This window comes from Scyliorhinus canicula, chromosome 4 (genome assembly GCF_902713615.1).
Source record: "Scyliorhinus canicula chromosome 4, sScyCan1.1, whole genome shotgun sequence".
NCBI classification, from domain to species: Eukaryota; Metazoa; Chordata; class Chondrichthyes; order Carcharhiniformes; family Scyliorhinidae; genus Scyliorhinus; species Scyliorhinus canicula.
In genome coordinates, this window is record NC_052149.1 from 206,793,972 (window position 1) to 206,810,138 (window position 16,167).

Consider the following 16,167-nt stretch of genomic DNA (forward strand, 5'->3'; position numbering starts at 1 on the left):
TTGGCTCTGATGGATTTCCTGCATGACTTTTCCTTCCTCCAATGAAGAGTTGGTCACTGGGTGCGGAGGAGGGCAGGTGCTTTTTCAGTGTGAGGTGATCCTGCAAATTCATCCCGAATTGGAACCCAAGTCACTCTTATTGGCTGTCCACCTTTGTGCAGTGAGCAGCAGAACCTATTACCAGCCCAACATTGAGAAAGCTTCTTTCTGGCGGAAACGCAAAAGAAATAGTCCCGTGTTGACCCCATCGCAACCTTACCAGCGCTCCTTCCTCACACAGCCACCTCCATTCCCATTTTCCCAGTCTGGAAATATCCAGTCGATGAAGACTATACAGCCGTACCTCTTTATTTTCTGCATCTGGTCAATGGTTTCAGGGAGAGGAACATTGAGTGTTTCAGGCAGAAACAGGACTAGAAATGCTGAAAACACGGTCAGGCTTCCCATCAGAATATAAGGCAGAAACTCAGAATAAACATCTGTGAAAATAGAGAGATTAAGTTGTCTGTTGGGAAAGATCAGTACATTTACATAAAAACATAAACAATGCAGGTCACAGAGGCTATGTGTTCAATTACCACTCTTAGTTGTATTTTCAATGTAGATACAGTTGTATAATGTGTGGAGATGTTTTTGACCCTTTCCCAACATTCTTAGTGCAAAGTGAGCATCAATCAAACACATGAATATTGAGGACACTCAGCTCTATCTCACTCGCACTTCTTGTGGTATTCTTTGTGAGGGGTTTCCAGGCTGGAAAGCATAGTGATCACAAAGATACACAAAGCTCTTTTGAAGACTAAACTAATTTTATTAACACCACTAAATTTGAATTTGACACTTATTCTGAATAGCAAACAAACATGTAAGAATTAAACTACACTCACCAACTATCTCTATATACTAATTACAATTATTATATCTTAACTAACTCTGTAATACACTATGAACCTTGTCTTCATCAGCTCCTGTCTAATATCCTCCCCTTCGCTTTTAAGACCTGGTGCAATTTATAGTCCCGTCCCTTAGCTCCCTCTCATGGCTAGGCTTAACATAACAATAACTCTTCACATGCTATACATTTGTATAATGTCACATCCCCCTTCCTTTGAGAAAAATGTTGGCTGTACGTTTTCTTGTTTACAGTATGGACAGCATGGCAATAACAACAGAACTAATGTTAGATTTACAGATTTAATCTATTTGGGGGTTTCCTACTTCTTGTAGACCTTCTTAACATTACAACAGTGTTATTTGAATTATCTGGTACATTTGACAATATAGCTTTGGAAAGTCTCTATTGGAAATATGAGTTGTTGACTTGTGGTAGCTGATTCTGTGAATGTAACAGGTTGTATGAGTTTCAAGCTGTTCTTCTGTTTCTACAAAATTCTTTCCAGATTCTGTTCTGATCACGTATGATCTTGGTGTGAGTTCATTGAGTACTTTTGCAATGTCCATCCATCCACCTTCAGGATTCTGAATGCATAAAATATCACCGCTTTTGAGCCTAGAATGTAATTTGGAGTTTTTATCATAATACGTCTTTTGCTTACCCTTCAACTGCTGCATTTTTTATGTACGATTTGTTCAGATTTGTTTGGAACTATTAGAGTTTGTAACGCAGTACGTATTCTTCGTTCCATCAATAGTTGTGCTGGAGAAAGCCCTGATGACAATGCTGTAGCCCTGTATGCTAAAAGCACTAAGTCAAAGTCCTTTCTGTCCGCCATAGCTTTTTTAAAAAGATGCTTCGCAATTCCCACCCCTTTCTCAGATTTCCCAATTGCCTACGGGTGTAGTGGGCGAGAAGTTACATGTGTGAAATTCTAGTCCTTGGCAAATTGTAAACACTCCAGGCTGTTAAACACAGTCCATTGTCTGTGACAACAATAACTGGTATGCCATATCTGACAAATACATTTCTTGTTGCCCTGACAACTGAATGTGTTATTGAGTCGGATAATTTGATAACCTCCAGAAAATTTGTGTAATAGTCAATAATTATCAAATAAAAATATGTCCATGGCAACTTTTGTCCATGGTTGAGTAACTAATCCGCTTTCCACCAAGGTCTGCTTACATTGTGCTGGTTGGTGCATTTGGCTTTTCCGACACTGTTGAATGTAGTTGTCTATATCCTTGGTGATTTCCGGCCAATACACCCAACGTCGTGCTCTTCTTCTACATTTCTCAATGCCTTGATATCCTTCATGGATTTGTGAAGAATGTCTTGTCTAAGACATGATGGAATTACAATTTGGTCCCCTTTCAATAGAATGTCGTCTATTGTTGTCATGTCTTCTCTGATGTTGCAAAAGTTTGCACATTTCCCTTTAAGCCAGTCAGTACGTAGATATTGTATCATTTGTTGAAGTGTCGTATCTCTTGGAGTTTCTGCCTTGATTATTTGTAGTTTAGCTTCTGTTACAGGTAGCATTGCTGTGACGAAGTTGGCTTGTGCTTCAATACTGAGTACAATGTCAACAACGTTGTTATCATTGTGTATTGTGGTTCTGGATAACGTATCCGCAAGTACTAAGGGCGCGATTCTCCCAAAACGGGAGAAATCGTAAAGCTGGCGTAAAACCCGGGCGGGTTTTACAGCAGCGCGCCCCTTCCCGACCGGGGACCGATTCTGGTCCCCGGTCGGGGCTAGCAGCCCGACGCCATAGGCTCCGGCAAGACGGGCTTAACGAAAATCGTTAAGCCCGCTTGCCGGAGTTAGCGCCGGCTGACGCGTCATATGACGTCAGCCGCGCATGCGCAGTTTGGAAGACTCCAACCCGCGCATGCGCGGGTGACGTCATCGCGTTTGCGCGAAACCCGCGCATGCGCGGGCCGGGTTGCCCCTCAGCCGCCCCGCGAATGGATACTGCGGGGCGGCGGAAGGACAAGTAGTGCGCGAGCATCGGGCCCGCTGCCCGCGATCGGTGCCCACCGATCGCGGGCCCATGGCACCCTTGGCACGGCCGTGGTACTGCCGTGCCAATCGGTGCCATGGTTATTAATAGTGAGTTAGTCACGCCGTTTTTACGAACGGCAAGACCAGGTGTGTTTGCCGTTCGTAAAACGGCGTAAAGGGCTGGGACTTCGGCCCATCTAACAGCTGAGAATCGCTGCCAGCCGTAAAAAAACGGCGGCAGCGATTCGGGTCGGGACTTCGGCGGAGGGGGGGGAGAGAACAGCGGGAGGGCGGCAAAAATGTCGGGAAGGCCCTCCCGCTATTCTCCCACCCGTCGTGGGGGGCGGAGAATTTCGCCCTAAATCTTTTGAACCAGGGAAAGAGTTTGCAGTGTGAATTCTCTTCATTGGGTTCAGCTGGATACATGCATTTACCCCAATAAGTGAGGATTTTGTGTCATCCACAATTTCAAAATCAAGTGGTATTTTAATGTCACCACTCTGAACTATGAGGTAGCATGAACTTTTGTTGTTATTTCATTTCCATTGTCCTCTATTAATTTACAATGTGTCTTTATATTTTGGACGGGTTGCTACTTTGCTCAAATCCGATTTTGTTATCAGATTAGCGTGTGTTTCAGTGTCCAATTTAATTTGTACCTCTAATCCATTTATGATTAATTGTTTCTATCCATCTTTATTTCTATTCGGATAGTAGCCTGCTTGATTTATCAGCAGTTTTGTATCCATTTGTTTTTATAAATGCTTCTATTATGAAGTCGTCCAGTGAAGTAGGCATAGTGAGATTAATCTTTGATTTTAAAATGTTTTCTTTTCTTCCATGTTTTGTATAGAGTTGACTTTTTTATGCTATTGAAATGCATTTTTTAATTGATTCTGGTTTGTTGTTGTGTTAAATCTGCATTGTGTAGCAAAATGATTGAGTTCGATACATGTTGTACACCTTTGCCCAAATGCAGTGTACATATTAGTTATGGGCAAGGGTTTAGAAAACCCCAAAGTGTATCATGGAGTTCACCTGACCCACAACTTTTAATAGATTGTGGTACGGGGAGCACACGGCCCACTCTACAGGTGTGGTACAGCAGAAATCAAAAAGTATTTTTTAAAAGCAAAACAATGTATATTCTATGAACTCAAGTTAACCTTTTTAAAACATACAGTGAACATCTTAGCAACCATCAATTCCAATACAACCCCCCAAAGAATACAACACTGAGTAATCCTTTAAGCTTTCCTTTTAACATCCATAAGACTTAAAACACCTTTTACCAGAAACACATTAGGTTTACATTCACTACTGAGAACATTTATAATTTTTAATTCACCAAATGATCAAGAGATAGTCGTTTCATGGCAGAATGATCAACATTACACCTGCACTGCCTGGCTTCAGCTCCAACACTGAAAACAAAACTAAAACACACCCTGCAGCAAAAAGCCTAAAACGAAAATGTAAAAAGCTGACAGACAGCCCAGCTCCACCCACTCTCTGACATCACTGCAGTAGTAAACACCCTTTTATTAAAGACACTCTCACTATAGATATTTATATACACACCCATTTATAACCACACATTTCTTATAGGTACTCTCACATGACACCTCCCCCAAAGAAAAAAAAACAAACCATCAACTTCAAGATGGTTTAATTTTTCACCTTTTCACTTTCCTTTAAGAAATGCACACAGTAAATATACTTTTTTGTTTAAAAAAAAAACAACACATGCAAACAGGTATAATAATATAGTCCTTTTTTTTGTTTTTCTTCCACCAACTGAAATCCTTCTCAATTGACAGAAGCTTTGAACAAGAAGGTCTTTGCACGATCCATCCAGTTCTCTACACCTCTGCATTTCTTTTTAAAGTCAGATACTTTAGATCAATCTGATCATAGAGTCTCTTGTAATTCTCCAACTCAAGAGCATTGTTTATCACAGCTTTCAGGCAGTCAAATGCCTGTTGAAAGTCCGCTGTCCACTGAAATCCTTGACGTGTCTTCAGCAAGTCCATCAGTGGAGCAACCACGCTACAAAAGGTTTGCACAAATGTTCGATCAAATCCACTCAGACCAATAAATCACATTATTTCCCTTCATCTTGAGGGTATCGGAAACTCCACAATGAAAGTAACTTGGGTCTTTCCAAATTCACTTTTGGCTAGGTTTATCACCAAACCTGCCTCCTGAAGTCCATCGAATAACTCCATCAGATGTTTTAAATGTCCTTTCCATGTATGGCTGAAAATTACCAGATCATCGATGTATACCGCACAATTGGGTAATCCTGAAACAACTTTGTTAGTTAACCGTTGAAATGTGGCTGGGGCGTTTTTCATGCCAAATGGCATAACTTTGAATTGGTATAAACCATCTGGAGCCACAAAAGCCCTTTTGGATAAAGGTACCTGCCAGTAACCTTTAAGTAAATCCAGTTTGGAAATAAAAGCTGATTGTCCCACTTTCTCAATGCAATTCTCCAAACGTGGGACAGGATATGAGTCCGTTCTTGTAACTGCATTAACCTTTCTATAGTCCACACACAACTGTTGAGTACCATCTGGTTTCGGCACCATCACTATGGGTGAGCTCCATTGGCTGCAACCCACTTCAATTATGCCATTTTTAAGCAAACTCTCAATCTCTTTGTTAACCTGTGCCAATTTTAAACGGTTAAGTCTATATGGATGTTGTTTGATTGGAACTGCATTTCCCACATCTACATCATGTATAGCCATTTTAGTACTTCCCAATTTATCTCCACAAACTTGCCCACGTGATATCAATAACTCTTTCAGGTCAGTCCGATTTTCCTCTGGTAGGTAACTCAACAATTGATCCCAATTTTTAACAACATCCTCGTTTTCCAATTTAATTTGAGGTATGTCAAATTCACAGTCATCTGGATTTCATTCGTCACTGAGTTAGAATCATGAAAACCTCCTTTTTTTTCTCTCCTTCCCTTTCAAAGTACCTTTTAAGCATATTCACATGACACACTCGGTGAGTCTTCTTTCTATCTGGTGTTTTTAACCACATAATTCACCTCACTTAATTTCCTTTGAATCTGATAAGGTCCACAAAACCCAGCTTTTAAAGGTTCACCTACCGCTGGTAACAATATTAAAACTTTATCTCCACTGGCAAAACTACGAACTTTGGCTTTCTTGTCCGCCACCCGTTTCATCACTTGTTGTGCAACTTTTAAATGTTGTCTAGCCAATTCACCTACTCTATTTAATTGTTCCTGAAAATTTGACACGTAATCCAATAATGTAATTTCCGATTTCTCACTCACTAATTTTTCCTTAATCAATTTAAGTGGTCCTCTTACCTCGTGACCAAAAATTATTTCAAAAGGACTGAACTTGGTTGAATCATTAGGTGCATTCCTAATTGCAAACTGTACGAATGGAATTCCTTTATCTCAATCCTCTGCATAATCGTGAATCGTTAATGTCTGATGCCACCTTTCTAACGCTCCCTGTGATTCTGGATGGTACGCAGTTAATTTAAATTGTTTTATTCCTAAGCTATCCATAACGTCTTTGAATAGCCTTGAGGCAAAATTTGATCCTTGATCCGATTGTATTTCTGTGGGTAGTCCATATCTGGTAAAGAATTGAAGTAACTCCTCCACAATATTTTTAGCTGTAATATTGTGAACTGGAATGGCCTTTGGAAAACTAGAAGACACATCCATTATCGTCAGAAGATATTGATTCCCACTTTTCGTTTTAGGAAGCGGTCCTACGCAATCAATTAAGATCCTTGTAAAAGGTTCCTCAAATACTGGAATGGGTATTACCTGGTTTCCCTATCACTTGACATGTGTGACATGATTGACAAAATTTAACTACATCTTTATGCAGTCTGTCGTGTTATGTACTCAAGGATAACACAGGCTGCAACTGGATGCAGCTTTAACCAAAAGATACTCCAGACCTTGAAGTTAGTTCAATCTGATTTATTGAACCAGTAGCACAGTTAGCATGTTCTCTATAGAACATAGAACAGTATAGCACAGAACAGGCCCTTCGGCCCTCGATGTTGTGCCGAGCAATGATCACCCTACTTAAACCCACGTAACCCGTATACCTGTAACCCAACAATCCCCCCATTAACCTTACACTACGGGCAATTTAGCATGGCCAATCCACCTAACCCGCACATCTTTGGACTGTGGGAGGAAACCGGAGCACCCGGAGGAAACCCACGCACACACAGGGAGGATGTGCAGACTCCACACAGACAGTGACCCAGCCGGGAATCGAACCTGGGACCCTGGAGCTGTGAAGCATTGATGCTAACCACCATGCTACCGTGAGGCCCCTCATGCTACCGTGAGGCCCCTATGAGTTGGACTCTCTGCTAACCTAAGTGTGGTTACTCTGTCTGACTGAACCAGATGAGCTTTTAGTCATGTGCTGGAAGTGTGATACTGTAAATACACCCTGACTCACTCTGTAGATGTTCATCAATGGAAAGAGGCGGAGTGTGAGTGCCTTGTGCCTTTTATAGTGAGATACCACCCCTGAGTGTTCTGCCTGCTCATTGGTTATGTCCTGGTCTCTGTGTTCAATAGCTGCCTGACTGTGCCTGTCTATATATTGAAGATTATGATGTAGTAGTGATTACGGAAACATAGCTGCTGGGCAGGACTGGGAACTAATTATGTGCGCGGTTCTCCAGCCACATTGCCCTTCCCTTGTGCGTGGTGAGGCCGGTGAATGCCAGGAGAGCCCTCTCACCATCTTTCCAACAGTCTTTGTGCCGTGAGGGATTCACCTAAGTCCCGCGAGGCATTCGATTCTGAAACATACCCACAAGGATGTGACCAGATGCCAAACAGCATACGCTGAAGTCGGTTTTAGACTGGCTGAGGTGAATTTACCCGGTATCCACCGGCAACACGGGATGCACCAACCTCTCCAACAAGGCCGCAGCCAGGCACCATTCTGCACTGGTCTACACAAACATGGGGCGCGATTCTCTCGCCATGTTACGGTCAATTGAGAGCACCAATGCGACCGGAGAATGCCAGGAGAGATGTGCTTCAAGCCCCTGACAGGCTCCATGCCTTGCAAAATTCACCAAAGTCCTGCGAGATGTTGGATTTGGAACTCCGCCCCAATTAATATAGAAAATGTTGCTCCCGGAGGTATGTCATCAGAAACCTGCTTCTGACCTGCTCACCTGTGTTACACCGGCCTCCATCGATTCTTCGACCTCCCCAAAGAGGCTGCAGTCGAGCGCCGATCGAACCAGGCAAAATGGCACTAAGGGAGCCCCTGGGCCATCGGAGACCCCTGGGGGGCCGGCAGGGTAAATGCATGGTGGCTCCCCGGCATGTGGGCACCTTGGCACTGCCCAGCTGGCACCCTGACACCGCCAAGGTGCCTGGATGGCACTGCCAAACTTGCAGGAGCTCTGCCAAGGATCAGGGAGCAAGGGGGGACCATGCCCATGAAATGCTGCAGCCGAGCACTGATCAGTGCTAGTCCACAAGAATGTGAACCAGTGCATGGAGATGTGGAGATCAGCACCAAATGGCACTCGTCCGAGGTCCTCGAGGCTAGCTGCCTCGCTCTAATGTGCAGATTTGCCAAAGGATGAGCCCTGGGGAGCTGAACTCAGAGATCAGGCTGCCATTTTGAAAGAATGTCTCTCTCTCTAAGTGAGCTTGTGGATGCTCCACGCACCCCACCCATGGGCAATGTCACCACCCAACACGTATGGGCATTACCCCACATCCCCAAAGTGAGGTCATCCCCCTATGGGGTCCACCTTTTCAGGTCCACCCAAGCCTCCTTACAGCATTCCATCTCTTCCAAGACTCCCACCCGTAACCACCCCCAATCTCCTAGAGACCCCCTACTTACCTGCCCTGCACACCCTCACCTTTCAAACCCCTCTCCACCCTCCTTTCATGTGCATTGCACCCCCTCAGCCCCTGGCCCTTGACAGAGCCACCCTGGCACCCAAGCATCCTTGCACTGGCACCCTGACAGTGCTCCTTCCAGCTTGGCAGTGCCAGGATGGCAGTGCCAAGGTGCCAGCTGGGCATTGCCAAGGTGCCCACGTTCAAGGGGAGGGCCAGGGAGCCACCATGCACTGGTTCACATTCTTGCGGACTAGCACTGATCAGCGCTCGGCTGCAGCATCCCTGAGCAGGCTGGAGTAACGAGGGAGGCCCATGGATACTGGGCATTTAGGTTTTAAGTAGGTTTAAGACTTAGTTCTGTGAGCATAATTTTGTCCCACCCCTTTTGGGCAGAGTACCGACTCCAACGCCTCGCGTGGTTTGGGTGAAACCTGTAAAGCACGGAAGCTGCCGGGAAGCCCACGAGAGGACTCTCCTGGGATTCTCTGGCCAGATTGTGCACTCGCCTGAGCGCAATGTAGACAGAGACTTGCACCCAATATCTCCATTTTCAACTTTTTGTGGGCCTCCATTGCTCTTCACCACCCGTTTTCCCTTAAATAAACATAAAATTTCTTCTTCCTGATTGTGATGTCCCTTGCAATTTTTCTTTCATAATCCCTTTCAGTGGCTCTTATAAGCTGCTTTATGACTATTTGCTAGTCTTTGCATCTATCCCATTCATCTGGATTCTTCGGCTGCATCCGCATTGTGACCGGAGAATCCAGCCTAAGGTCAATGGAGTTCTCCATTGCACATGGCTCGCCCGTGGCGTTCTTGCGGATGGGGGGCGCAGGGGAAACCAGCCCGAAGTGTGCTAAACTGGTGAGAAATTCCCCAGGACACAAAAAAATGACTAAGTGTCATTGAGTCGCAGTGGGGAACTAAACTCCCTGAAAAACCCGACACAAATGAACTCAGAATTTTTTCTGATGAATCACCCCCATCGTCATTGATAAAGGGGGACTGTCCAGACATGTTGAACAGTTACTTTGTCTTAGTATTTACAGTAGAAGAGGAGGATAACTTGCTGGATGTCTCGAAAAAAAATAGAATCGATAGAGGACAATGACTTAATAGAATTAATGTGAGTACAGCATCACTAATTAGGAAATTAATGGAACTAAAGAGTGATAGGTCCCCAGGGCCTGACGGTTTTCATCGGAGGGTTGTTAAAGGAAGTAGGGGAGCACATTGTAGATGCTCTAACAGAGTTCCCTAGATTCAGGAGTAGTCCCTCTGGATTGGAAAATTGCACATGTCACTCCACTGTTTAAAAAGAGTGAAAGGGGGAAACCAGGGAATTATAGACCAGCTAGCCTAACATCCGTGGTGGGAAATTACTGGAGTCTATAATCAGGAAAGGGTAACTGAATATCTTGAAAAATGTTAGTCGACCAGGGAGAGCCAGCATGGATTCGTGATGGGAAGGTCATGCTGACTGATTTTATAGACTATTTTAAATGGGTGACTAAGGTAATGGACAGGGGAATGTCTATGGATGTCACTTATATGGATTTCCAGAAAGCATTTGATAAAGTCCAACTAAAGAGACTGTTAACTAAGGTGGAAGCCCACAGAGTTGAGGATAAATTATTGACATGGTTAGGAAACATGTTGAGTGGCAGGCAACAAGGGAATAAAGGGTAATTCCTCAGATTGGCAGGAGGTGACTAGTGGGATACTGCAGGGATCTGTGTTTGGGACCTCAATTATTCACATTATTCATTAATGATTTTGATGATGGCATAGGAAGTCATATATTCAAATTTGCGGATGATAACATTTAGGTGACATTGAAAATAGGCCAGGTGATGGCATAAAATTGCAAGGAGACATTGACAGACGAGGTGAAGGGTAAAATTGTGGCAGATGGAATTCAATGTAAGCAAGTGCGAGGTTATCTATTTGGGGCCAAAAAAGGATAGAGCAAAGTACTTTCTAAATGGAAAGAGGTTAGGTACAGTGGGTGGCCAAAGAGACTTGGGGTTCAGGTGCATAGATCCTTAAAATGGCAGGAACAAGTGCAGTAAATAATCAGAAGGACTAATGGAAGGCTCTCATTTATAGCTAGAGAATTGGAATATAAAGACACAGTGGTTATGCTGCAGCTATAGAAAACCCTGGATAGACCCCACTTCTGGGCAACACACCTCAGGAAGCACATAATGGCTTTGGAGGAAGTGCAACATTGGTTTACAAAAATTATACCTGATTACAGGAGTTGAGTTACAAGGCGAGATTACTCAAATTAATAAGAATAAACTTTATTGTCACAAGTAGGCTTCAATGAAGTTACTGTGAAAAGCCCCTAGTCGCCACATTCCGGCCCCTGTTCAGGGAGACCGGTACGGGAATTAAACTCGCGCTGTTGGCCTTGTTCTGCATTACAAGCCAGCCCCTAATTAGACCTGTTTTCACTAAAATTTAGGAGGTTAAGGGGCGATCTGATCGAAGTATTCAAGATATTAACAGGGAAAGACAGGGTAGATAAAGATAAACTATTTCCAATGGACGTTGGAGGTACTAAAACTAAGGGGCATAATTGAAAAATTAGGACTAGACCTTTCAGCAGAGTATTGGGAAGAACTTCTTCACTCAAAGGATGGCAGAGGTTTGAAATTCTCTCCAAAGTAAAAGCAGTTGAAGCTGGATCATAGAATCTACAGTGCAAAAGGAGGCCATTTGGCCCATCGAGTCTGCACCCAGTAACCCCTCCCAACCTTTTTGGACACTAAGGACAATTTAGCATGGCCAATCCACCTAACCTGCACATCTTTGGACTGTGGGAGGAAACCGGAGCACTTGGAGGAAACCCATGCAGACACGGGGAGAAGCCGGGAATCGAACCTGGGGCCCTAGAGCTATGAAGCAACTGTGCTAACCACTCTGCTCCCGTGCATCCCCCCACCCTGTTAATTTTAAATCTGAGATAGATAGGGTTTGTTGAGCAAAGATATTAAAGGATATGGCCCAAAGGTAGGTACATGGAGTTAGGTCACAGGTTAGCCTTGATCTCATTAAATGGCAGTCAGGCTCGAGGGGCTGAATGGCCTACTCCTGTTCCTATGTTCCAGTGAGGAAATGGCAGCTGTAGACAAACTGGTGGAATAATTTCACCTCGAATGCCACCGCTGGATCCTCCTTCTCGATTTTCACTTATTTACATTCAGCCGCAGTCAGCATTTGAGATGCAGAAGCAATCAGCCAATTCTGACCATCTAGCATCAGATGGAACGGACCGGCCTAAATCCCATCAGGCAATGTATCACACATGCAGATCAATGGCTTGGCCGGATCGTAGTGAGTCAGCACTCCCGAGGATGACAACCGTCTCTCGACACGTAGAAGAGCCGCCACCTGGGTTGTAGCCCACAGCCAGGTCCAGTGCATCTTAAGGAGGAAACGCAAAGGAGCAAGTATAGCCGCGAGATTCGGAAAAATTTTCCATAATAATTGACGAACCCTAGAAACGAGTGTAGTTCTGTTGCATGCTTTGGGGCGGGGGCCAACTGGATGGCATGCACTTTTTCAGCCACAGGGTTGTCGCTGTCCACCTCCATTGCATGGAACACGCTCTTCCCCAATGCAGGCGGGCGCCAAACTCTGAGAAGTGCCTCAACAACGCCTCTACAAGCTCTACAAGTGCTCCTGGTTGGTAACCCCCATGACCAGGTCATCATCCAAATACACTGTGACTCACGCCATTCCCGCAGGATATTCTCCATGACAAGCCGACGAGCACCGAAAGGAGGCTGGGTACAATTGTAGACTCCCCAGTGCTTATTTGCATCATAAGGGGCAGCACGGTAGCATGGTGGTTAGCATAAATGCTTCACAGCTCCAGGGTCCCAGGTTCGATTCCCGGCTGGGTCACTGTCTGTGTGGAGTCTGCACGTCCTCCCCGTGTGTGCGTGGGTTTCCTCCGGGTGCTCCGGTTTCCTCCCACAGTCCAAAGATGTGCGGGTTAGGTGGATTGGCCATGGTAAAATTGCCCGTAGTGTCCTAATAGTAAGGTTAAGGGGGGGAGTTGTTGGGTTACGGGTATAGGGTGGATACGTGGGTTTGAGTGGGGTGATCATTGCTCGGCACAACATCGAGGGCCGAAGGGCCTGTTCTGTGCTGTACTATTCTATGTTCTATGTTCTATGTTCTATGTTGCAAATACACATTACTCATGGCCAGTTTCAGAAAAGAGCACCCACTAGCCAGTTTAACATACAGATCCTCAAAGCAAGAAATGGGATAGCGGTCAAGTCTCAAAGCCATATTGATCATCAACTTGTAGCCCCCGCATAAACAGACAGTTCCGTCCAGTTTCATGACAGGGACCACTTGTGCCGCCCAGTCGGCAAAACTCATGGGCTGAATAATGCCCAAACTCTCCAACAAGTCAGGCCAGCATCAACCTTCTCCACCAAGGACTAGGGAACCAGACGTGCCTGGGCATAGCATGACTGAGCCTCTGGGTCAACTTGTAACTTGGCCACAGCTCCTTTTATGGTCCCTAAGCAGGGTTAAAAAACATTTGGGTACTTGTTGAACACCTCATGTAGTCCGCCCACCCACTCACATCGTCTGCCGGACCCCACTTTTAGAATGTGCTGCCAGGTGAAGCACAAATGGCACAACCAGTCCCCCCCAACAGAATGTGGTCCACATGGGACACTGCCACACAATTAAGCTGCATCGCAGACTCTTCTTCCGGCTCATGAAGGCACAAATTCTGCTCCAGAGGCTGATACATGTTATATTACCATACAAAATATATATATTACTCTTTGAACCAGCTGAGCTGATGAAATGAACAATAGTCTTCTTTTAAAGTTGAACTAATTTATTGAGTAATATAAATAATATTGTGTGAGTCCTTTGTACTTAATACTCAACTAGTAAAAGAAATAAAATATAATAAAGATAACCAACTAACTATACAGCGTAATAATGAAATAACTTATAACCTCTCTCTCTCTGTAGCAATTCTATGTCTTGTCTGTTCACTCTCCTGAAGCACACACTCTCAGAAAGAGCGAGAAAGTCTTTCTTATACCATCTGATAGTGAGACATCTAGTGTTGAATTGGCTGTACTACATTTCCATACATTGATCATGTATGTTAATATACAGAGATCACTACAATACCTACCCCTGCGAGGGCTTGGACCATTTGGACCCCCGCTGACTGAGATAGCACCTGGGCCTGTGACCACATGTTGCACACAAAGCCGAATTGCCCTCATCAGAATCAGTGGACATCCCCCCCATGACAGTCGGTCAGACCAGACTCAACGGGAAGGACCACACCCCAGGGTGTTGACCTCCATTCCCTGTACATCCTGAACCCCTCGCTCCGCACTCTCACGGAATAAGGAGACCGCAGTTCATGCTGCAGGTACAGGGAGGGCTCGGCCAAAAGCTTTTTCTGTGTCTCCTCATTGTTGATGCCGCAGACCAGGCGATCCTGCAACATTTCAGGCAATGCAATCCCATCCTCACAGAATTTGGCAATTTTTCGAGGCAAGACATAAACCCGGTAACTGACTCACCCGGGGCTCTTCTGTGGTATTGAAGCGATATCGCTGAACTATAATGGACGGCGTCGGGTTGAAATGCTGACCAACAAGTACTATTGGCTGGTCGAAGATGTAGGTATCAGGTGCCATCAGGTAAGCCAGGTTACGAATGACCCCAGATGTATAGGCGCCACACCACAAGCGGTCAGCAGGATCACAGACTGCCGCTCAATTTCCACAATATTATTTGCAGGAAAGATAGCGCATGCGCTCTTGATATTGAGTCCAATCCTCGATTCCGGCATCAAACGCATTCAGTCTCCCGAACAGGGACATGGTGATCCATGAATGCAGGGAGGTGGGTCAAGCGCCAGGGCCACAGAGCAGACAGCAGACCAGTTTAATCCTCATTGCCAGTTTTATAAAGACATGGGGAGCCCACTGCAAGTTGTATCAAAAGAAACAAAGCTTTAGTTACAAGGCCCATCGTACACCACTCCCGGTAGTACTCAACCAGGTCTGAACAGGTTGGTGCCGAACTGGCCAACCTTATTTACAATGTTAATTCAGCTTCCCCTGCCCCCTTAGCGGGGAAGCCTGTACTCCACAAGGGACACGGCATCTATGACATGGATCTTCTAACTTCAGGGCCTTCCAGGACATCGATATTCTCCATCAAAGCCGGCCCTGCTTTGCAAAGCTTCCAGAAACCCCTGACTGAATAATTAATTAGATCATTGTTGTTGAGGCAGAGTGAATTCCCACCAGCCTCTTTGACGGGAACCACTCGCTGTTCCCACCCCGGCCATGGACTTACCCCGGAATTGAAAATTTCACCCATCATTTCAACAATTTCAACCAGTTTTCGGAGACATTCATTGGGATAACGATTTCACTCAGACACCACCACCCTTTGTCTCAGACAGCCAGATAAAGAACAGTGGTTGGCGGGTGAGAGATATGTGGCTCTGATGACGTACAGGCTGGTCAGGTATCTCCTGCATATTTATTGCCTCTATTTATTGCATCATTCATCTCCTCATTCATACCAAGTGCACACGAATAGTATGGAGTAGGGTAATACAAGAAATGTTCTTATATTCTACCTCCATGCATAAGTTTATTTTAAATTTAAAGTGCCCAATTTTTTTTTCCAATTCAGCAGCAATTTAGCGTGACCAATCCACCGAACCTGCACATATTTGGTCGTGGGGGTGAGACCCATGCAGACACGGGGAGAATGTGCAAACGCCACAGGGACAGTGACCCGGGGCCCGGATCTAACCTGGGTCCTCAGCTCTGTCGGCAGCAGTGCTAACCACTGTGCCACTGTGCTGCCCTCTCCATGCAGAAGGTAAATGATTTATCTTACCAAGAAAAAAAACATAAGGTGAGATGATGCTGCCCAACCTGGAAGCCATCGAATTCACTCCGAGACCCATGTTTCTTACTACAGTTGGGTACAGCTCAGCAGTGTAGACATAAACCATGCAAAAGGCAGTTGCGATCCCTAATTTTCCAATCATCACCAGAATGGTGGAAATTGCAGAAAAATCTAGAAAATATAGAGGTAACAGTGAATATTGTGGAAGGTGCATCTGTTTACACACACATATCTGCATAATCTTCTCTTACAATCAAAACACAGGCAGACTTTCCAAATACGCGCTTCAGACATGTAACCTCAGCAGCTGGGGGTATATTTTGAGAATTTATGATGGTGCTCTCCATGCATTGCGATTAATGGATGAAAATGTATGGGTCCACTATTTCCCAATAAATGTTCCAAATTTATGACATCCTATACT

General features: G+C 44.9%; 1 protein-coding gene across 1 annotated transcript in view; it reads right to left on the bottom strand.

Moving 5' to 3' along the window:
* LOC119965337 (solute carrier family 22 member 5-like) overlaps nt 1–16,167 on the bottom strand; it is a 169,799-nt gene that overhangs the window by 13,288 nt on the left and 140,344 nt on the right. Inside the window, exons 8-9 of the mRNA XM_038795962.1 lie at nt 15,732–15,914; nt 344–479 (exon numbers count right to left, since the gene is read on the bottom strand). Coding sequence (XP_038651890.1) covers nt 344–479; nt 15,732–15,914 — 319 coding nt within the window. The remainder of the gene's footprint in view (nt 1–343; nt 480–15,731; nt 15,915–16,167) is intronic.